Source organism: Gorilla gorilla, chromosome X (genome assembly GCF_029281585.2).
Source record: "Gorilla gorilla gorilla isolate KB3781 chromosome X, NHGRI_mGorGor1-v2.1_pri, whole genome shotgun sequence".
NCBI classification, from domain to species: Eukaryota; Metazoa; Chordata; class Mammalia; order Primates; family Hominidae; genus Gorilla; species Gorilla gorilla.
In genome coordinates this window covers 82,244,489-82,265,409 of record NC_073247.2, presented here as the reverse complement: position 1 = coordinate 82,265,409, position 20,921 = coordinate 82,244,489, and the positions used below count along the sequence as shown (strand labels likewise).

Here is a 20,921-nt window from a genome sequence, read left to right as displayed (position 1 = left end):
GCTCTGAGCACAGCCTTAATTGATGCTTTCAAGCCGCCCAAACCAACCCCTACCCAGCAGGAAAAGGAGAGAGGAAGAGGTTACTGCTCTAGGTAGAAGGGACCTGGTCAAGTGGCTTTGTTACCTAGGATGGCAAAAAGCCAACACATAATATAAGTCTAACTCCCCCACATCATCTCTTCCCACCTTCCCTTCTCCTACCTTCAGGTCTGTACTGGGCCACAATGGTGACTGACTGGCCGGCCCGTTTCAGAGCAGCTGCAGCCTGCTCATGAGTTGCATTCCTCAGATTCACTCCATTCACCTGTCCAAAGAGAGAAGCTGTGAGCCACCCCAAAAGCAAGAAAGGGGGTCCTCTGCACTAGCAGTTAGGAGAGGGAGATGGGTACCCCATCCCTAAGCCTGTTTAGATGCCTTTCCCAATATTCCAACCTTGCCCCTAAAACAAGGCCTAAAGGATACGACATCTCTAGTGTAACAATTATCTTCATAAAGTTCGAATGCCAATCAGGGTTAAGATCCAATAGGCATTCATTTCCTCTTCAAAGATAAGTCTGGTCCCGGTCCCTGTCACTAAGGATGTCTATAAAAACAAGATAAGTTTTCTCCAGTCCTTAGCCCTCCCCTCATCTCAAGAAGCATTCCTCGGAGGAAGTAAGGTCTCTCGCTCTCCATTTTAGACTGGCACAGTTCCCATCCTCCCACCTCTCCTTTGTCTCCTCACCGATAAGATCCGGTCTCCCCTGCGCAGCTCCCCACTCAGGTCAGCTGGGCCTCCTGCCAGGATGAAGGAGACAAAAATGCCTTCTCCATCCTCTCCTCCTACGATGTTGAAGCCCAGGCCTGTGGAGCCTTTGTGCAGGATGATCTTGCGAGGCTCTCTGGTGGGAAAGGAGTGGAGGAGTCAGGACTAGGTAGATATGGACTGTTGTCCTTTGAGGGCCAGCCTGGAACAAGGTCCATACTTGCTGTAGGGAGTAAGGACGTGGTTCCCTGTGTATGATACCCTGAGCCTCCCTTTGTCTCCTGAAACCTGCTTGGCTGCTGTTCTGTCAGGTGCCAAGTTTCAGTTCCTCTTCCCTCCCTTCTTCCCGAGGGCTTGCAGTCAACTTCCCAGTGGACAGTCCCCTACTCTCTCGGGTGAACAAATCCCTACCCTGAACTCCAGAGACCAAATCTCAGGTCCACTCACTGGTCCTCTTCCTTCCCAGATTCTCCTATCCTACCAACCCGTGTGATGGACCCTGGACCACAAGAAGAGGAAGCAGTTTTAGGGGCAGTGGAGTCACCCTGGGGTTGACTGCACTCATCATCCACAGGATGTGCACACTTACTTCACAGACACTCTTCTGCAGTCTCAAAATCTCACCCATCAACTATGACCCCTCCTACCTGCTGCCCCAACAACATATTTAATCAGCAACTAACACTATGTAGCCCCAGGGGGTTGCAGCGCCTGGGTTCTTAGGGGGATCCCAGGTCCCCAAAAGGAGTTTAGAATCCAAACTGAAGAGAGCAGACAAGCACATGAGAAATGCGAGTAAAACTAACCACATCTAAGGAAGCCCTCTGTAAAAGGTCACAGTGTCATCGGCCCAACTCCCAGGGCACGTTCCCGGCCCACCGCCTTCACTTGTTACAAGCATCTTTCCTCGGAGGAGCCCAAAGCCCCACGCAAGACTCTTCCTTTCTTGCTCCCAGTCTCAGGGGCGAGGCTCCCTCCCTGAGTCCCGGATGCTCTTGCTCCTAGCCCTCCACTCCTACCTGGCATCCCCTCCGGGCCGCAGGGAGCGGAGCGGCCAGGCCCACCTCTGCGAAGCCCTCCTCCAGGCCGAAGCGGAGGCGGAGCCCAAGCCCATGGCCAAGCCGGAGCCCGAGAACTTGCGGGCCCTCTCCATAGCTCCTCTCTCTCTCCCCTGGCCGCCTACCCTTCCGGCTCCACTGCTGCCTGCCCGCCAGCCTCTCGGGCCCCACCCTGCAAACCTGTCCCCCGGAACCCCAGCCGGCCCGACCAGTTCCAGGCCCCGCGCAGCCGCTGCCGCCGCCGCTGCCGCCAGCGGGGCGGGGCCGTTGCCGGCGAGGCCACCGGGCCGGTCAGAGTCCCGCCAGCCCCACCGGCTGAACTGCTTTCTTCTCTAATTTGAAATGGTTGCAGCAGAGCGGGCTGCAACTATCTCAGGGCAGGAAACTCCGCTGCCCTCACCTCCTCAGCCCCCTAAACGCTCCACCCCATCCTTTCTTTATCTGCACTTTTGGACCGGGGCCACTCACTCGGCACTCCCCCTGATGGTAGAGCTTGTCCCTGCAGCCGCTTCTGTCCCTCTCTAGGTCCCCAAGGCCTGAGAGAGGGCCTCGGACCCCAAAGCCGGGAGTGATGAGGGCCTTATCCTCTTCTTTGCCATACTACAAGGAGCCTGTGGCCGGCCAGAAACGGATTCCTCCCCTCCCCAATTTCTGGGTAGATTGAATGGGATGTTGGGGGCGGGGTCTTACCTGGTGAAGTCCTCCTCAGCCAGCATGTGCCTGGGAATAGGAGAGTAGCGGGTGGGGGGAACCTGAGGAGGAGCAGGGTAGCTGACCTTGCTCTCCACAGCCCCGAGATAACCCAGGCTGGAATTATGGCTTATGTGGTTGTCAGCCAAGGCAGTAAAAGCTGGAATCAAGAAAGGGAGAGAAAAGTTCAGAGACTGGTCCAGGGAGGTACCCCAAACTCCTCAAGGACTTTCCCCCACACCCCACTTCAGATGCAAAAGAGACCAAGGGATGCTGATTCCTCAGGCCGCACCTCCCCACTCCATCCACCCGCCACCCAGGGTTCCTCCTCCGCAGTCCCTTTCTAAATCCTTGGCTCACTCCTGTGAGTCTTAGAAAGAGCTGAAGTCAAGGCAGTCTACAAAGAAAGGCATGACTAGAGGTGTGACTAATAATAATCCCTCACATCTCTATAGCCTAATACAGTTTTCCAAGGGCTTTCTCATCCATGATCTCATTTGATCCTTGCAGCAGTCCTATGAGGAAGGCAGCACATACATCATTAGCTCCCTTTTGCCAAAGAGGAAACAAAAAACAGGTGAAAGGGACTTGTCTAAGGGCACCCAGCTCTAAGGGACAGAGCTGGGGGCCGGGCGCGGTGGCTCAAGCCTGTAATCCCAGCACTTTGGGAGGCCGAGGTGGGTGGATCACGAGGTCAGGAGATCGAGACCATCCTTGCCAACATGGAGAAACCCCGTCTCTACTAAAAATACAAAAAATTAGCCAGGCATGGTGGCAGGCACCTGTAATCCCAGCTACTCGGGAGGCTGAGGCAGGAGAATTGCTTGAACCCGGGAGGTGGAGTTCGCAGTGAGCTGACATCGTGCCACTGCACTCCAGCCTGGCGACAGAGCAAGACTCTGTCTCAAACAAACAAACAAACAAAAAAACAAAGACAGAACCAGGATCTGGACTCAGTTCTGTGCACTATCCTCTGCGGCTTCTCTCTCTCCTCTTTTTAAAATTCACTCTCCATAGAAATTGTCAAAAATTGCCAATGCTGACTCTATGGCAAGTCTTCACGATGGGGTACTGAGCAAAGTTTTCAATTAGCAATAATGGCGCCTCAGATAAACCTTATTGGCTGCTACAGTGCCACCACTGAGCAAAGCTGCTTGCCCTCTCTTAACAAAGGGTATGAACTTCTTCCCCTCCAGAAACCAGGGGACAGAGCTTTAGACCAGGGACAGGGGCTGATGAGTACGTACTGCTGGCGTAGTCAGGGGGAGCGTACATGTCGTTGAGGTGGAGGCTGCCTGGCTTGGCCACCTTCAAATACACCATATCAGATGTGTTCTTCAGTGAGGCCACAGCTTCCTCGTGCCTCACATCCTGCAGATTGGTGTTGTTCACCTAGAAGAGGAGAGGCCTCAGGCTGGGACTTGGAAGAAGGAGAGGCTTCTCCAGGGAACTCGAGGGATGCCTTTTCAGTGAAATTCAACAGCATGCTAACAGAGGCCCAAGTATAGTGCTGTGAGGAGCAGAGGCAGGAGGTAGGGGATAGGGCAAGACCCTGGCCACAGAAAGAATTAGGGCCTTTGTATCTGGGCAAACACAACACAGATGATAACTCTTGAAATTCCCCCATGATGCCTCATCCCTGAGTGAGGTTTAGGCGGAGTAAGGGGTACTGGAGCTCCTCCTCCCTACCCTACCATTTGGGCATCCCCATGAAGTCTGTCTCACCGCCAGCAGCCGGTCCCCAATCTGTAGGCGTCCATCCTTCTGAGCAGCACCCCCCTCAATGATCTTGGTGATGTAGATGCTGTTGTCTCCTGGGATGTGCTGGTTGCCAATACCCCCAGCAATGCTGAAACCCAGGCCTGAGCAGGAGCCAGCAGGAGGTGGGAGAGGGCCACAAGGAGAGGTTAAAGTGTTGTCGATCCCAAATCCAAGCCCCCTCCCCCAGCCAACCCACTGGCCCCACAGGAGCTCCCCCCGGGGGATCCAAACGCTAAGCTGCCATCCTGAGATGAGTAAGGGTGAGGCCTGAGGTCAAAAAAGTAGGCTGTGAGTTGGAACAGGGGGAGTCAGGCAAGGAGTAAGGCCATTCCCTTCCAATTCCCTATGGGGCAAGATGGGATCTGGGGCCTAAGGCTCTGGCTGGAGCACAGGAACCTGGAGGGCCGCACCTTTGGGCCCTTTGAGCAGGTTGACCTCCATGATGGTCTCAGGTGGAGGCTGTCGCCTCCGCACCACCAATCGCACCACAGGGCCTGCCTCCTTCAGCGCCTCCACCGCCCGGCTGTGTACCACCTCCGACACGTCCACCTCATTCACCCGCAGCACACAGTCATTCACCCTGTGGGGGAAGCCCGAGAGGCATGACACTGTGCCCCCACCCCTCCACCCCCTCTCCTGCTTCCTCCCACTTCTCTGTCCTCCCCTCCTCTGCCCTCCCACCCCGCCCTCAGATCTAATGGAAGGGTCATCCTGCCGGGCAGGCTTTCCTCCCCTCATCTCGATCCTGTCCCTGCCACCCACAACCCTGCTTCCAGGCCATCTCACCCCAGCCTCCCATCCATGGCAGCTGCTCCACCAGGGATAATCTTGGTAATAAAGATGCCAGGGTCATCAGGGACATGGGGATTGTCGATGCCACCTGCGATACTGAAGCCCAGGCCAGAGTTGCCCTGCAGAAGTGGGTGGAAAGGCACAGTCTGTTCACTCTGAGGGCACAAAGGAGAGTTCTGGGTACCCCATCTCCCCTTATATCCCAGAGCTAGTTCTCCAGGCCTCAGAAGGGGCCATGGCAGGCTGGGCACATTTGTCAGAAACCCAGCCTCTGCTGATCATTTTGGGAAACCCATCCCCTCCCCAATTCCCCAGGCCTCAGTGAGCAAGGTCAATTAATATTTGTTAGTGGGTTGATTGATTGATGCAGTGAAGCAGCCTCTGAGGGCCGCTGTTTCACCATCCTCTAAATGCAGGTCCCCCCATGGGTCTTGAAACCATGATTCAGGGGTCTCCCTTATCCTGGCTCCAACCCTCTCCTTCCCTTTCCGCTTTTCCCCACTGGCAGACTCACCCGCTCAAGTACGATTTCCTCATATTTGAACATGCCATCACTGCCATTCACCTAGGGGGAGACACAGGCAGTTCCCTTAGTGCCCCCTGCCCTTCCAGCCATCTGCCCCTTAGTCAACCTGCCTCCTCCCCTACTCCCACAGAGTAGAAGAGCCCAAGTGCACCCCAGGTCACCTCTTGGCCACAGATGAGGACAGGCTGACCTGGAAGAGGCCGCTCCTCACTCACCCCGCCAACCCCTGCTTTGCTTCCAACCATATCAGCCCAAACCCAGCTGCTCATTTAGCCCAGATCAATTGTCTGAGACTGAGCCAGCCAGTGGTGCACTCACCGAGAGGCTGTGCTTCAGTGCCTCAGGGTTCACTAGGAGGGGTGCAGGCCTGGCCTAAGGGGGATGGCAGAGATGGAGCATGGCAGGCAAACCATGCCACACCCAGTGTCCATAGGGGATACCCAGTGGCCTAGACAGATAACCCTTCCCCTTCTGAACCACAGTTCTCCCTGACTGGGGGATCATAGACTCCCACTGTGTCCGAACTGGAAGGACAGCAGACATCATCTTGTCCTATCCCCTTTATGTGACAGTAGGTGACACGGAGGCCCAGAGAAGACATGGGATGTGCCTAAGGGCACACTGGGAATTAGTGACAGAGCAATGGGATATCCAGGTGTTCTTTTGATTACAGTAAGCTCTTAAGGCCACTGATGTTTTGGTCACTCATCCCCATACCCCAGCAGAGCTCATGGGAAAAAGGACAGTTGCCCCACTTTGGAGCACCTCGTGAGTCTTCACTCTATACCTCTTTCTTGGACTCCAGGAACCCAATTCCTCAAATAGGCAGAAGGAGTCAAAGTCCTAATCCATTTTCTACCAAAGGATTTTTGATTCTGAGCCCTTTGTGTTTCCCAGCAGAAAGGGTGAGGGTGGGATCTGGTCAGGAGTCAGAGACAAAGCCAAGGGTGGGACTGGAGCAGGGTAGACAAGATTCCCCATGAGGGAGAAGTTGGTGACCCACAGGCTGATTGGCAGCAGAGCCCGTGGTCTTCAATATGTAGTAGCCATGCAAGAAGAGGCAAGGGAAGGGGTCAGAAACACAGGGGTGATTTGGCCAACCCACAGAGATGGCCTCCCAGACAGGACATGTGTGTATCCATTTGTCAAGTGAAAATGTGATTCTGGACATACAAGCAGCACCTGCCTGCTGGCTCCCACTTTCACCTCCAAGAATGGAGAAGCCCTCTTGCCTGTCTCCCCAGGTACCCTGGCACCCCTCCCCCACCTTTCTCTGGCTATGTTGTCCCTTCCCTGACCTCTAGCCTCCTCCTCAGAAGCGGGGAGCTGGAAACCAGGGTGGGGGCTCCTCCACATGTCCTGCCGTGCTTCCCCCGTCCCACCTCCACCCCACACAGCTTTGGCTTCAAGAAGCAGAGAGGAGGAGAGGGAGAGAGGACTAGCTCATCATGCCTCCACCATTTCTGGGCTGGCTCTGCAGCTGTGGGAGTTGGTGGGAGGACTCCAGCTACAGCCTTACCCTGGTCTGTGACCCCAGGAAGAAGAACTGAAGGCTCCTTAGAGACCCGAAACCAACACAGCTGCCTTAAGTACCATGCAACAGACACATAAGCAAAGGGACACCCATGTGGCTCTTGTGTGCATTTGGTGTACCATGTGTGCCCACATGTGACAAGCCATGCCTCAAGCCCAGCCCGAGTGGTACCCAGAGGCTTCCCGTTCCCAGTGGTCCACGCTCTAGCCCCCACCCCTACTCAGGGACCTTGTTCTCAGGGCCAGGAGCCATCCAGGGATCAGCCCTGGCAAAGAAACCTTGGCCAACTGGCCCAGCCTGGGATTGCCACCTGTCTCCCAGCCGGGCAGGACAAGCATAAGAGGGTGTTTGCAAGAGAAAGGCCTCCAGGACAGAAAGGGGGCAAAGGAGAGAGAGGGACTCGCTGGAAAGGGCAAGAGGCCAAGGCAAGGGATGTGGGAAAGCAGTAAGTGTGGACAGACAGAAGGCCAGAACTGAGGGCTCTTCTCCCCAGGAAGTCCCCACCTTTGCCTCTGAGTGAGAGCACATCCTATCCCCAGAGGACAGAGGCAGCCAGAACGGTCACCAGCTTGGGGAAGTCATCACCTGCCCTCGACAGCAAAGCCTCCTCTTCCTCTCTCCCCACCCTAGGAGCTGCAGAGCCGGATAACCAGACAGGCCCTCCGCCTTGCGTGCCAGGGACCTGGCTCTGCCAGCCCAGCCTCCATTTTGCTGCTTCTCCCACAGATGCTCCTTCCATTTTCTAAGCTGGCAGTTTAGGCTGGGAGTGGAAGCCGGAGTTGTGCCCAGCACCCAGGGGCTCCCAAGCTGTGCCAAGTCAGGGCTGGGGGGCTAAGCCCTCTCACATCTGGAGGTACCCAAGGGGGACATGCCCCACTGGGGCCAGTCCCTGCACCAGGGCAGCTGCCCCTTGCCGGCTCCAGGCACCATGCCTGCTCTAGAGTGAGGAAGCTTGCTTCAGTTCCTTCAAATCTCCCCCCGCCCCCCGCCACCCCACCCCGGCACACACACTACAGAGCTGCTTGGACAAAAGAGTCCGTCCTTCTCAGCAGCCTCTCAGCCTTGCTTGGGACGTGTCTCTCGCCTCCTTCCTCTCCCCTCCCTTGCCTGTCAAGCGCCTCTCACCAGAGACAACACATACAAACACACACACACTCACACACACACACACCAGGCACACGCGTGCACACTCTTGCAGCCACATGCTCACACACATATACATGTAGCCACACACACAAACACAGCCATCCCTGCAGCCTCCTCTACAGAGACCTCTCCACATTCAGAGTGACATCTCCACACATCCATGTGCACATTCACACACAAAGGGACTGGGACGGAGAGGGACTCATGGCATCGAGGGATGAAGCTCAGCGAGCCGGGCACATGGGCTCCTCCACACGGATTCACGGCAGCTCCATTGCCTTCCTCCACACACCCCAACATACATACACACACATATGTCCCCCCTACACAGAGCACCATGCCCCCTCCTCCCCTCCGGTGGAGACACACACCACACACAGCCCCCGCAGAACCTCCCGCCCCCTGCCAGACACAGAGACATTGCCAAACCCCCACACTGAGACAAACCCAATTCCCCCACACTGAGACAAACCCAATTCCCCCACACAGGAAAATGTGCCCCTCCGCCATGCCCTTACCCCCTGACACACGGCTCCTCCCAGTCTTCTAATGGAGACCCCCAAACAGACACACACAGGGAACCACACATTTCCCACCGCCTCTCTTTGCCCAGCTGCAATGCTAGGGCTCGGGGTCCACAGGCTTGGAGCCCCAGCGACCCCTACTGCATCCCAGGCCTCTAGGCCCCCACTCTCCAGCCCTCCTGGGTTGCCCCACCGCTCCCCCCTCCGCTGGTCCATACCTGCTCATACCAGTCCCGGTTGGTACAGGTGCACTCTGGCCACCAGCTGGGGCCGCTGCCGTTGAGTTTGGGGGTGCTCTTGCCCGGGACTGGCTTAGGAGGCACCGGCCCCACATCCCGGCCGGTGGGGATGAGCTTGGCCTTGGTGCGAGGGGTGGGGGTGGCCCCCGCCTGCGAGGGCAAGGTCTGCGAGCTGTAGCCCCCATAACCCGCGCTGGCGCCGTTGCCCCCACCTGGCCCGTAAGGGTCGGGGACTTGCCAGTCCCCGTAGCCCGGAGGCTCGAGGCGCCGCAGGGCGGCCAGGCGGGTCACCTCATAGCACTCAGGGCACTTACAGCAGTGCTGGTGCTTGTGCATGGCACTGCCCCCCGCGGCTCGGACCCCCCAGCCCACGCCGGATTCCACGCCGCCGCCACCGCCGCCACCGCCGCCGCCGCCGCCGCCGGGCTCCCGGGCACACTCACACTGCTCGGACCAAGAAGGGGGGGGCACCCGTGGGGGCGCCCGGGCTGAGCGGGGCCTGGGGCCGGGCGGGCGTCCCGGGGCCTCGGCCCCCACGCTGCCCCGCACCCACGGCTCCCCCTCCAGCACTGGCGGCTCCGTGTCGCCCGTCGTGGCTTCTGGGCCGAGGCCCAGCGGCAAAGAAGAAGCAGGAGCTCAGGCAGAGAATGGGTGCTGTGAGGACCGCTTCTGCTCTGGTCCCCAGGATGGATCTGAGTGGAGTCAAGAGCATCTCTCCCTGGCTCCCTTCTCAGTTGATTCCAGCCAATCAGCGCGCAGAGGCAGGCAGCGGCAGCGGCAGCGGCAGCGGCAGGAATGCTAAACAGCGGCTACTTAAAGGAACAGAGGCAGCGGCGCCCCCAGGCTCAGCCCCAGCTCCCCCAATCTCTAGGGAACTGTTGGCCCTAAGGGCGGGGGCAGAGGACGTGGGCCACCAGAAAGCTCAGGCACCCGATCTTGTGCCCTTATATCGCCAGTTTTAGCCTGTCCTCTGCCCACTCCACCCCACCCCACTTCCAAGAGGGAGTTGCAGGGAGATGCTCAATGGGTCCCCAGGCTTGCTCTGAGCTGGGGCCACCAGAAGTAAAGACGAGGTAGCAGGATGGACAGAAAGGACGTTGGAGCAGGGTGAGGGAGGTGCTTTCTCTTACAGGGGACCAAAGAAGAAGGCAGCATATGAGGCCCGCTGTCCTGTCAATGCCTCCTACACAAGACTATTGTTCTCTCAGTCTCTAGGCCCTGAAATTACTGTGACCTCACACTTGACCTTCTACCATCACCAGTTAAGAACTCAACCCTAGAACAGGGATTAACAGAAAGCTCTAAGTCCTTGTCCGTGGCCCACAAACCCCTATCTCCTCCACTCCACCCCTGCATGGTTATGATGGGGGAAGGAACTTCAGGATATCAAGATGAAAGTCCAGGACAGGTGAAAAGGTAAGAAGGGATGTGAAGAGAGAGAAACCCTTCTATGGGTCTGGAATAGAGCTTAGGAATACTTGTCCAAGGACATCTCCTTACCCTCTCCTGGCTCAGCTTGTCGGGGGAATGGAGGAAGGATGACATACAAGAAAGACTATCTTTTTTGCAGTTCTTGTTTTGTTTTTAGCTACCAATTATTGGGTCTTTACAAAGTCCTAAGTGCATAACATGCAAACCCAAATCCTACCAAGCTGATGCTATTATTATCTTCATTTTACCAATGAGAAATTGAGGCTCAAAGATGTTAACACAGCTAGGTAACACAGCTGGAAGTGACAGAATCAGGATGCAAATCCTGATTATTTGACTCCAGAGTCCATGCTGTGAACCACTCTAGTACGACAGGTCTATTCTAAGTTCTCCTGCAGAATTTACATCTCAGTTCAATTCAGCAAATATTCATTGAGCACCTACTCTGTGCAAGACCTTGACCTAGGTATTAGGGATACAGAGGTTCTTTTTTTTTTTTTTTTTTTTTTTTTTTTTTTGAGATGGATTCTCATTCTGTCACCCAGGCTGGAGTGCAGTGGTGTGATCTCAGCTCACTGCAACCTCAGCTTCCCAGGTTCAAACGATTCTCCTGCCTCAGTCTCCCTAGTAGCTGGGACTACAGGCTCCTGCCACCACGCCCGGCTAATTTTTGTATTTTCTTAGTAGAGATGGGGTTTCATCACGTTGGCCAGGCTGGTCTCGAACTCCCGACGTCAAGTGATCCACCCACCTTGGCCTCCCAAAGTGCTGGGATTGCAGGTGTGATCCACTGTGCCCGGCCCTCAGAGATTCATTCTTAATTCAACAAATATGCATGGAACACTTGCTGTGTGCCAGACACTGTTGTAGGATTTGGGGATATAGCAGCAAACAAAATAAAACAGAACAAACAGAACAAATCCCTGCCCTTGGGGAGCTTACCTCCTAGTGAGAGGACACAGACAAAAATAAACACAATAAATAAGTGAATTATGTAGTAGAGTAGGTCCTCATTTAACATCATTGGTAGGTCCTTGGCAACTGTGACTAAGTGAAACAACGTATAACAAAACCAATTTTACCACAGGCTAATTAATATAAACAAGAGCTAAGTTCCTACAGCATATTTCTGGTCACAAAACATCACCCAGCTTCCAGATAAAGACCCAAAACACTTCTGATATTGAACACTGAAATAAATATGAGCTATGCATACATATAGAAAGATTAATGAAAACAAGTAAATAATTACCTAACCTTTGGTGAACCAGTGAGTGACAGCAGTGGAAGTGGTGGTGGGTTGAATCAAGGAATAAATGTATGCAAAGTGAAAATTGTAAGGAGCACCTCCCTACCACCATGCAGTTCAAAAGCACACAATCACGAATATGGTGAGCTCGATGAGCACTTTCTTACCTCATAGTCTATTGTGCATTTGTATGATTATCAACTACTTGACAAATTTTTATTTTACAATACTTTGTATCCATCCATCCATCCATCCATCCATCCATCCATCCATCCATCCATTCATTTTTCAATCTGCTTATTTCAGTTCAGGGTCAAGGGTGGCCAGAGCCTATCACAGCAGCTCAGGGTACAGGGCAGGAACCAATCCTGGACAGGATGCCATTCCATCACAGGGTGCGCTCACATACACACCCACACTCACTCACACTGGGACAATTTAGACACGCCAATTCACCTAACGTGCACTGGGATGTGGGAGGAAGCACAGTACCCTGGAATACCCGGAGAAAACCCACACATACATGGGGAGAGTGTGCAAACTCCACACAGACAGTGGCTCTGGCCAGGAATCGTTTTAGTTGTTTTTTTCCCCCTCATCAATGTTAAAACAAAATGATGTTGAAGAAAACAACATTATTCAGCATATACACCTGCTGTGTATATGGTGATAAGTGCCATGGAAAAAAATAAAAAGTAGAGCACAGTAAGATGGATTGGGAATGGTAGGGGAGGATACCAAGTTGTGATTTTTTTTTTCAAGTTTTTTGCCCCCACAGTTTAATATGAAAGTTTTCAAACATACAGAAAAATTCAAAGAATTTTACAGTGAACACCCAATTACCCGCTGCCTAGGATTCTCATTAACATTTTGCTATGCTTGCTTTATCATATATCTATCCTCCACATATCCTCTCCAACAGTTTTAAAAATGAAAATTTACAAACATACAAAAATATTAGAAGAATAGTACAATGGACACCACTGTATGTCTTCCTTATCAAGTTGACAATTTGACTTGTTTTGATTGTTATATTTGCTCTATCTATGTATCTATGTATCTATCCATCTATCTATATTTTTTAAAGAGTAGGTCTTGCTCACTCACTCAGGTTAGAGTGCAGTGGTGTGATCATGGCTCACTGCAACCTCAAACTCCCGGGCTCAAGCAATCCTCCCACCTCAGCCTCACAAGTGGCTGGGACCACAGGTGTGTGCCACCATGCCCAGTTAATGCTCTATCTATCTATCTATCTATCTATCTATCTATCTATCTATCCCTTTTTCTGAACCATTTACATGTAAGTTTCATTACATGTAAATGGTTCCATTATTCATCTGTAAGTTTTGATAACTTCCTTTAGCCATTCTTTGTCTGCTGGCAACAAATTCTCTTAGCTTTCCTTTGTCTGAGAATGTCTTGATTTCCCCCTCATTCCTGAAGGATATTTTCACCAGATATAGCATGCTGGAGTGCAGTGGTGTGACCATAGTTCACTGCAGCCTTGAAACTCCTGGTCTCAAAGTGATCCTCCTGCCTCAGTCTCCCAAGCAGGCTCCTGAGTAGGTGGGACTATAGGCGCACACCACTCCTGGTTTTTTTATTTTTAGTAGAGACGAGGTCTCATTATGTTGCCCAGGCTGGTCTCAAACTCCTGGCCTTGGGTTATCCTCCCACCTTGGCCTCCCAAAGTATTGGAATTACAGGTGTTAGCCACTGTACCTGGCCACATTTGAATTCCTTTTCCTATGTAGGTAAGGTGTTGTTTCTCTCTTGCTGCTTTCAAGTTTCCCATCTTCAGTTTTCAGAAGTTTGATTATGATGTGCCTTGGGGTGAATTTGAGTTTATCCTATTTGGGGTTTGTTCAACCTCTTGAACCTGTTCATTTACGTCTTTTGCCAAATTTTCAGCCATTATTTCTTGAGTAATTTTTTTTAGCCCCATGCTCTTTCTCTTCTTCTTCCACATCTCCAATTATGTGAATGTTAAGTCCTTCGTTATAGTCCCAAGCATCCCTGAGGCTCTGTTCATTTTTTTTTTCTTTGAGACTGTGTTTCATTTTGTCACCCAAGCTAGAATGTAGTGGCACAATCACAGCTTACTGCAGCCCCGATCTCCCAAGCTCAGGTGATCCTCCCACCTCAGCCTCCTGAGTAGCTGGGACTACAGGTGTGCATCACCACATCCAGCTAATTTTTGTATTTTTAATAGAGACAGGGTTTCGCCATGTTGCCCAAGCTGGTCTTGAACTCCTGGGCTCAAGTGATCTGCCCACCTCAGCCTCCCAAAGTGCTGGGATTACAGGCGTGAGCCACTGTGCCCAGCTCTGTTCATTTATTTTTAAGTATATTATTTTCTCACTGTTGTTCAGATTGGGTAATTTCTAATGTTCTATCTTTATGTTCACTGATTCTTTCCTCTGTCCTCTCCATCCTCCTTTTGAGCTCATCTACTGAGTTTTTTAGTTTGGTTATTATAGTTTGTTCTAAAATGTTATTTGATTCTTCATTATATCTCTTATTTCTTTGCCAAGACTTGCTATTTTTTAAATTCGTTTTAACCTTGTTTGTAATTGCTCATAGATTGCTCATAGAAGCATTTTTTTTAATGTTGGCCACTTTAGAATCTTTGTCAGGTAGTTGAAATCTTTCTCTTTCTCATTCAAATTGAGGGTCTTCTGGTTCTTGGTATAATGAGTGAATTTTTTTTTTTTTTTAAGACACAGGGTCAGCTGGGCGCAGTGGCTCACACCTGTAATCCCAGCACTTTGGGAGGCCGAGGCGGGTGGATCACAAGGTCAGGAGTTCGAGACTAGCCTAGTCAATATGGTGAAACCCTGTCTCTACTAAAAATACAAAAATTGCCTGGGCGTGGTGGTGGGTGCCTGTAGTCCCAGCTACTCAGCAGGCTGAGGCGGGAGAATCGCTCGAACCCAGGAGGCGGAGGTTGCGGTGAGCCAATATCGCGCCACTGACTCCAGCCTGGGCGACAGAGCAAGACTCCGTCTCAAAAAAAAAAAAAAAAAAAAAGACACAGGGTCTCACTATGTTGCCCAAGCTGACCTTGAGCTCCTGGGCTCAAGTGATTCTCCCAACTCAGCCTCCTGAATAACTGGGACTATAGGTGCTGGGCTTAGACATCGAGTGATTTTTATTGCATCCTGGGAATTTTTGGATATTATAGTATGAGACTCTGGATTTCATTTACATCTTTTGTTTCTGGTAGGCTTCTTCTGACACGATTTTCATCAGAGGAAAGGGCCACTGCCTGGTTACTGCCGGGTAGAGGTTCAAGTTCAATTTCCCTCCTTGGTCTTGGTTGGTATGTGTGGTGGAGGCTTCTCCTTTCTACTGTGCAGGGGTAAAAATTCCAGCTCCCTACTATGCCTCCACTGATGCCTCTCTAGCTGGAAGGGGCAGAAGTGCCTTTTTAGTGTTCCCCAGGTGGGCTTCCACTAACACCACAGTCAGGAGGTGGAGAGATTTTGGGAGGGGAGGAGAGGGAGGCTAATGGCCTCATCAAATGATATGTTGTGGTCAAAGTCCTGACTCACCACCAGGCTTCTCTGACACTGACACCACCCAACAGGAAGGGGTTCTTGTTACCCCTCAGGGATGGAAGTTTAGGCTCTCTACTCAGCCTTCTCTGACACTACCCCAGAGAGTACGGGGGAGCCTGGCCAGAGTGAAAATCTGGGTTATCTACTTGGCCTTTGCTGGCTTGGGTGTAGCTGCAGTTTTTTTGTTTTGTTTTTTTTTTTTTTCCTGTGGTGTGTGGTTGCAGTGGTGGTTATTGTCTAAGAGTTTTCTGTCTGGCTAAACTCCATTTCCTGGTCTTATGGCTGGAGAGAATAGGCCAGTTACTGGTGTTTGCATTTTTTTTTTTGTCTGTGCCCATTGGCATTTCCAGGCTGCTGGCTTCTCCAGTACCTGGTCTGGAATATTTGATACAACGAGAAAACCCAGGGAACTCATCACCTCGAGTTCAGGTCACTGGGGTTCCTAGTTAGTCTGCCCCCTTCCTCTTCTTTCATGGTCTTCTTATGTTTGTCTTATATATAATGTCCAGAGTTTTAGCTGTACTTAGTGTGAGGAATAGGGAGAAGTGTGTCTATTCTAACTGGGTCCATAACTGGAAGTCTTCCATCTTTTTTAAAAAATTAACTACATTGAGTTTTTGAAGAGTGCCAGTCAATTGTTTTGGATTTGTCTTTTTCCTGATGGTGTCATTTATCTCATTCCTTTATACAGTACTCTCCCTCTTATTCATGGTTTTAATTTGCCATAGTTTCAGTTACCCATGGTCAACTGCAGTCTGAAAATATTAAATGGAAAGTTCCAGAAATAAACAATTTATAAGTTTTAAATAGTATGCTGTTATGTAATGAAATCTTGTGCTGTCCTGCTCCATCCTGCCCAGGATGTGAATCATCCCTTTGTCCAGTGTATCCACACTGCATACACTACCCACCTATAAGTCAATTAGTAGCCATCTTGGTTATCACTTCAGAAAAATATAGTATATATAGGGTTTGGTACTATCTGCTGTTTCAGGCATCCACTGGGGGTCTTGGAACATATTCCCCATGGATAAAGGAGGACTATTGTACCCTGTATTTACTGTAAACTGGAAATTAAAATAGAGCGAATCTTAAATAGGTTGGTCAGGGTAGGCTTCACCGAGAACGTGGCATTTCAGCAAAGAATTGAGGGAGGTGAGGAAGTGAGCCATGCAGAAGAGTAAACCTAGCAAGGGGAAGCCAGTGCAAAGGTCCTGGTAAGGAGTGCAAAGGTCCTGGTAAGGAGTGCATCCGGCTTGCTCAAGGAACAGCAAGGAGAATCAAGTGGCTTTAACAGAGTAAGGGAGGGGAGAACGCCAGGAGATGAGATCAGAGATTGAATAAGGGACTAGATTGTGTAGGATCTTGTAGACCACTGTAAAGATTTTGGCTTTCCTCTCAGAGAGATGGAGTGCCATTGGAGGGTTTCGTGCAGAGAACTGGCATGACGTGACTTGGGTTTAGCAGGATTGGTATAGCTTCTTTGCAGAGAATAGGCCACAGGGGCGAGGGTGGAAGCAGTGAGACTAGTCAGGCAGCTGCTGAAGTGATCCAGCTGAGAGGTGGTTGTGCCTTGGACCAGCGTGGTAGCACCAGAGATGATAAGTGGTTGGATTCTGGGTGTATTTTGAAGGGAGAGCTGACAGGATTTGCTGACAGATTGGATACAAGGTGTGGTTCCAAGGATTTTTTGCCAGGACAACTGGAAATGTGAAATTGCCATCAACTGAGATGAGGACAGTTTTAGGAGGGGTCATTTTTGGGGTAAAAGGTCAGCTGTTCAGAAACGAACATGTTGAGTTTGGGATGTTTGTTAGATGTCCAATTGGAGATGAACACAGGCCCTGCCACCAAGGTGCTCAAAGTGAAAGAAATGGAAATATGGAAGCAGATCATTACCATACCTGTGAAAAGTGGTATTTCAGGAGGGTGTACAGAAAAGCAAGTTATCAGTTCTGCTTGTTGGGGGGAAGGGGACTTGAGAAAAGTTTCACAAAGGAGATGATATTTTCAGTTTTGTCCCAAAGGGCGACTGGGCGTTCATTAGACAGAAAAAAGAAATGTATTGTTTTCTGTACTCCTAGACTTGGCACACAGTGATTGCTCAATCAGACCCAATCCAGTCACTATTTTTGTGAGTTTGGACATTACTTAACCTCTCTGAGACTTGGTATTGTAATCTGTGAAAAGGAAATAATCACAGTGTTCTTGTGAGGGTTAAATGTAGGACACTTAGCACACCGCGTGGTACATAGTGGGTTAGTGTTAATTATGGTCATATGAATGAATGAATATCTTCCTTAATGACCAAATCTAGGCTAGGCTGGTAACCCAGGAGCCTAGTCTTTTATATGCTTAACAGTTTGTCAATAGAGATTGCTAGACTCCTTTCAACCTCTGAACTGCTCTGATTGAAAAATAAGCATTGATAAGCCTCGACTGAATGGAGAGGGTCAAACTACCCTCCTCAGGCCCCTTCCTTACCCCCTTTTTTGCCCTATCCCCTTTAACAGGTTCCTTCCTCCCTTCCTCCCACCCTCTCTCTCTCTTCATTTTTTAATGATTGTGAGCAAAATCCCTTCAGACTCATAGTGGGCTTCTCCTCATTCCATAGGCTCCCTGCCGCTCAGACCGGACTGGGTTGACAAGGCTGGGAGGAGGTCAGCCACACTGAGACACTGTGACACTTAGCTAGGGAACCTCCCTCCCAACTGCTAGGGCTCCAGCCTGAGACCCCAGGGAGACAGTCGCCCCCTACGGACCAAAAGCTCCCCACACCGCTGCAGGCAGCTCTGGTTGCTAGGCAACCAGGCGATGGAGGACTTCAGGAACGGATTTTCAAGCAGAGAGACCATTTCTCTCCCCTTCCACCGCCACTCCGGCTCCTTCAGCAAGTAGACGGGGTTGGGACCGCGCGGTCTGCTGCTGTCTGTCTGATAAGCTGGGCTCATTCTTGAAAATAGAGCTTCACTGGGTGACCTCCATATTGTGCGTGGTGAAACGATCACTCTTGCCCCAAATGTGGTTTCATCTGGGGGCTGGAGACTCGGGTCGATGAAGGTGGAAGTTTCTGATTTGCAAGGAGGGGAGGAGCATTGTTGTGGGTGTGCACCCTTAGTCAATGGGAATTCTAGCAAATTGAGCTTGCGTGGGAATAATTTTGATCAGTCCATCAAGATTTCCTCACGATTCCCAATGTATACATTAGGAAACTCTTACGTTAGCCCATTAAAATAAAAAGGTCAATGGGAATGACAATATATAAAGGATCATTCATACCTCATTGGGGACAAGTTTTCAGTGGCTTTCATGAATACGGTTTCTCTCCAGACAAGGGAGAGATCATGAGGTCTGTAAATCCCTGTGAGTTGGGACAGAGCTCAACAAAATGGAAAGAAATAAAAAGAATGGCGGGGTTGGGGGTGTGATAAACACAGAATCTGGCAGCTTCTGAGCTCTGTGTCTGGTTTGGGGATCCCCAGCTCTGTGCCCCCCGTGTTAGGACCATGCTGAAGCACTCCATCCTTATGAAGGCTGTGGGGGACCAGAAATCCATAGCTTTTCCTTCTAGTAACCTAGCATTCTGGCCCAGGAGTGGGTCCAGGCAGGCCAAGGCCATGACCAAAACAATCTTTCCACTTGGGACGCATCTCTTCCTTCTCGGCTAGTACAACAGAAGCTTGATTGTGGCAGAGCCCCAAGCCATGCCGAGCTTAGGGGAGAGCTGTGCCCAGGAGTCTCCTCGTGGGGTTTCCCTCAAGAGTTCCAAGGTAGAGATACCAGGGTGAGGTAACTGGCATCCAGACAGCATCTGGCTCAGCCACTGCTCAGTCCACATCTCCACAGGGCATAGTGGCAGGGGACGCTTCTTGCTCTCTGTGTTTCCAAACTGAACTGGGTCGGGGCTGTGCTCCTGCTCTATTAATAGCCCCCTAGCCCAGCCTGCTAGCCCCAAACCCGGATGCCAGGAGCTGTGAGTCAGCAGCTAAAAATAACGAAGAGCAACTACAGCCGAACCCCAATGAGCAGCTCCCCCGGGTCCTCCGCCCTTAAGTTTCTGTCAGTGTCAGTCTCCAGCCCAGGGCCCAGGGCCTATAGGTTAAACCGCTTTAGCTGTCCAGTTCTCCTGGGAAGAGAGTGAGGATTTCCGGTGGCAGGTTCAAGGCTGCGTACCCAAGGCTAGGGGCTCGGAGAAAGGGGTTAGAGGCTGGCGCTGGGTTGGGGGGCCAGACGCTGGGGTTAGAGGGCCGCAGCTGAGAGTGTGAGAGCTGAGAGGCTGGGGCTGCAGGGATGGAGTTGCTGGAGGTCTTCAGGGTGAGGTTGGGAGGTGAGGGGAGGAAGAGACTGGGCGATTGGGAAGGGACAGAAAAGTAGGGATGGGGGAGGAGGTACGTGCTGAGAGGTGACAGCCCGGCAGTACCGGGCAGACTGGGGGCCCTAGAGCTAAGGCTGGTAGCCAGCCTGGAAGAGAGGGGATGGATCGGGAACCAGGAAAAGTAAGGAAATGCTGCTCGAAAAGGCAGAGTGTGGGAGAGACCTGCCCGGTACACAGCGGCGTGGACCCCCAGAAGACCAGGACCGGAGCAATGATTGCGGCGTTCGCTCTCCGCGCGCCTCCAGCCTCCCCGTGCGTCGCATGCTGGCACCCCCGCCCACCGCGCCAGCTGCAGGTCAGGTACGTGGGCGCGGCCGGCCGCCGGAGCCGGAGTGTGCAGGGATGCGCACAGAGAGGGCGGGGCGGCCAGAAAGGAAAGGGGTGGGCCCGGGAGAAGGGGGCGGGAACACGGATTCAAACTCGCCTGCGTCCAGCCAGATACCGGAAATGGCCGGGAACTCACTGGGAATTGTAGTTCCCGCGGCTGCCCGGCAACCGAGGGTGGGGGGCGGGTCTTGTCCCGAGGATGCCAGTGCTGCCCCAGGTCCCAGTCTGGCGAGAGAGGAGGAACCGAGAACCCGACCTCCCTACCTGGCCGACTCCTTAGGTCTACTTCCCTCCGTGTGGAGATACGAACTAGGTCGAATGTGGGTGTGGCGGAAGACTGTGGGGTCACCACAGAGCCCCTCTTGTCCCCATTTTTGCCTTAGCCCCTCCCTTCTTCTACTAGACTCTTCATCCTCGGTCAGCTCCGCACTGGCCACCTTAGCTGCGGAGCCCAGGGACTCCCGAGCCGCAAACACATTGGGGAACTTGCTCCTCCAAGGGAAGGCTGGGCCGGAAATTGGACCCTGCGCGCAGCCCAGAGGAGCGAAAACTTGTGGAAATCGGACCTTGCCCTCGGAGTCCTGAGTCAAGGACACGAGTCCCCAAGCGGCACGGAAAACAGGTGGCATTCAGCAAATACGTCACGGCGACGACGGATGCGGCCCTCCTCTTGGGGCGGCCACAAGGTGGAGCTACAGTGCAACCCTGCACCGCGCGCCCGGCCTCCGGACGCCCCCGAGGTGGCTGCTCTCCTGCGGGCCTCCCGCGAGCCTCCCGCGAGTCCTTCATTGCCGCAGGTGATTCTCCTCCCACCTCCAACCCACCTCCTCCCATCTTCCCATGATGGCCCCTCAAGGTCGTGTCCCATCCAACCGTAGATGGAAGGTGCCTCCTTTCCCCAGCCCCTGGGCCGAAAAGATTAGGCTGTGACCAAATGGAGATTACATTCGTTGAGTAACAGATT

General features: G+C 52.3%; 2 protein-coding genes and 1 non-coding gene across 8 annotated transcripts in view; 1 reads left to right on the top strand and 2 right to left on the bottom strand.

The window, feature by feature from the left end:
• Positions 1–9,727, bottom strand: part of DLG3 (discs large MAGUK scaffold protein 3) — a 60,630-nt gene extending 50,903 nt beyond the window's left edge. Inside the window, exons 1-9 of one of the 6 annotated variants that reach the window (XM_019019611.4) lie at positions 8,995–9,727; positions 5,561–5,611; positions 5,041–5,165; positions 4,665–4,834; positions 4,219–4,355; positions 3,741–3,885; positions 2,494–2,653; positions 725–881; positions 202–304 (exon numbers count right to left, since the gene is read on the bottom strand). In XM_019019611.4, the coding sequence (XP_018875156.1) occupies positions 202–304; positions 725–881; positions 2,494–2,653; positions 3,741–3,885; positions 4,219–4,355; positions 4,665–4,834; positions 5,041–5,165; positions 5,561–5,611; positions 8,995–9,351 (1,405 nt within the window). In that variant the 5' untranslated portion in view covers positions 9,352–9,727. Of the gene's footprint in view, positions 1–201; positions 305–724; positions 882–1,764; positions 2,230–2,493; positions 2,654–3,740; positions 3,886–4,218; positions 4,356–4,664; positions 4,835–5,040; positions 5,166–5,560; positions 5,612–8,994 lie in introns of those variants that run through there. The other 5 variants (XM_019019609.4, XM_063703181.1, XM_019019610.4 and 2 more) reach the window with 5 other exon arrangements.
• On the bottom strand, positions 3,502–3,645 carry LOC115932615 (U4 spliceosomal RNA). Its single transcript, XR_004068856.1, has one exon. It is a non-coding gene; the product is annotated as a U4 spliceosomal RNA (small nuclear RNA).
• A 9,566-nt stretch (positions 9,728–19,293) lies between the features above and the next one.
• On the top strand, positions 19,294–20,920 carry LOC129529993 (uncharacterized). The gene is made up of 2 exons (XM_055376137.2): positions 19,294–19,930; positions 20,361–20,920. Exons 1-2 carry the CDS (start codon positions 19,731–19,733, stop codon positions 20,833–20,835), a joined length of 675 nt encoding a protein of 224 aa, XP_055232112.1. The 5' UTR covers positions 19,294–19,730; the 3' UTR covers positions 20,836–20,920.
• Position 20,921: the final 1 nt, after the last annotated feature.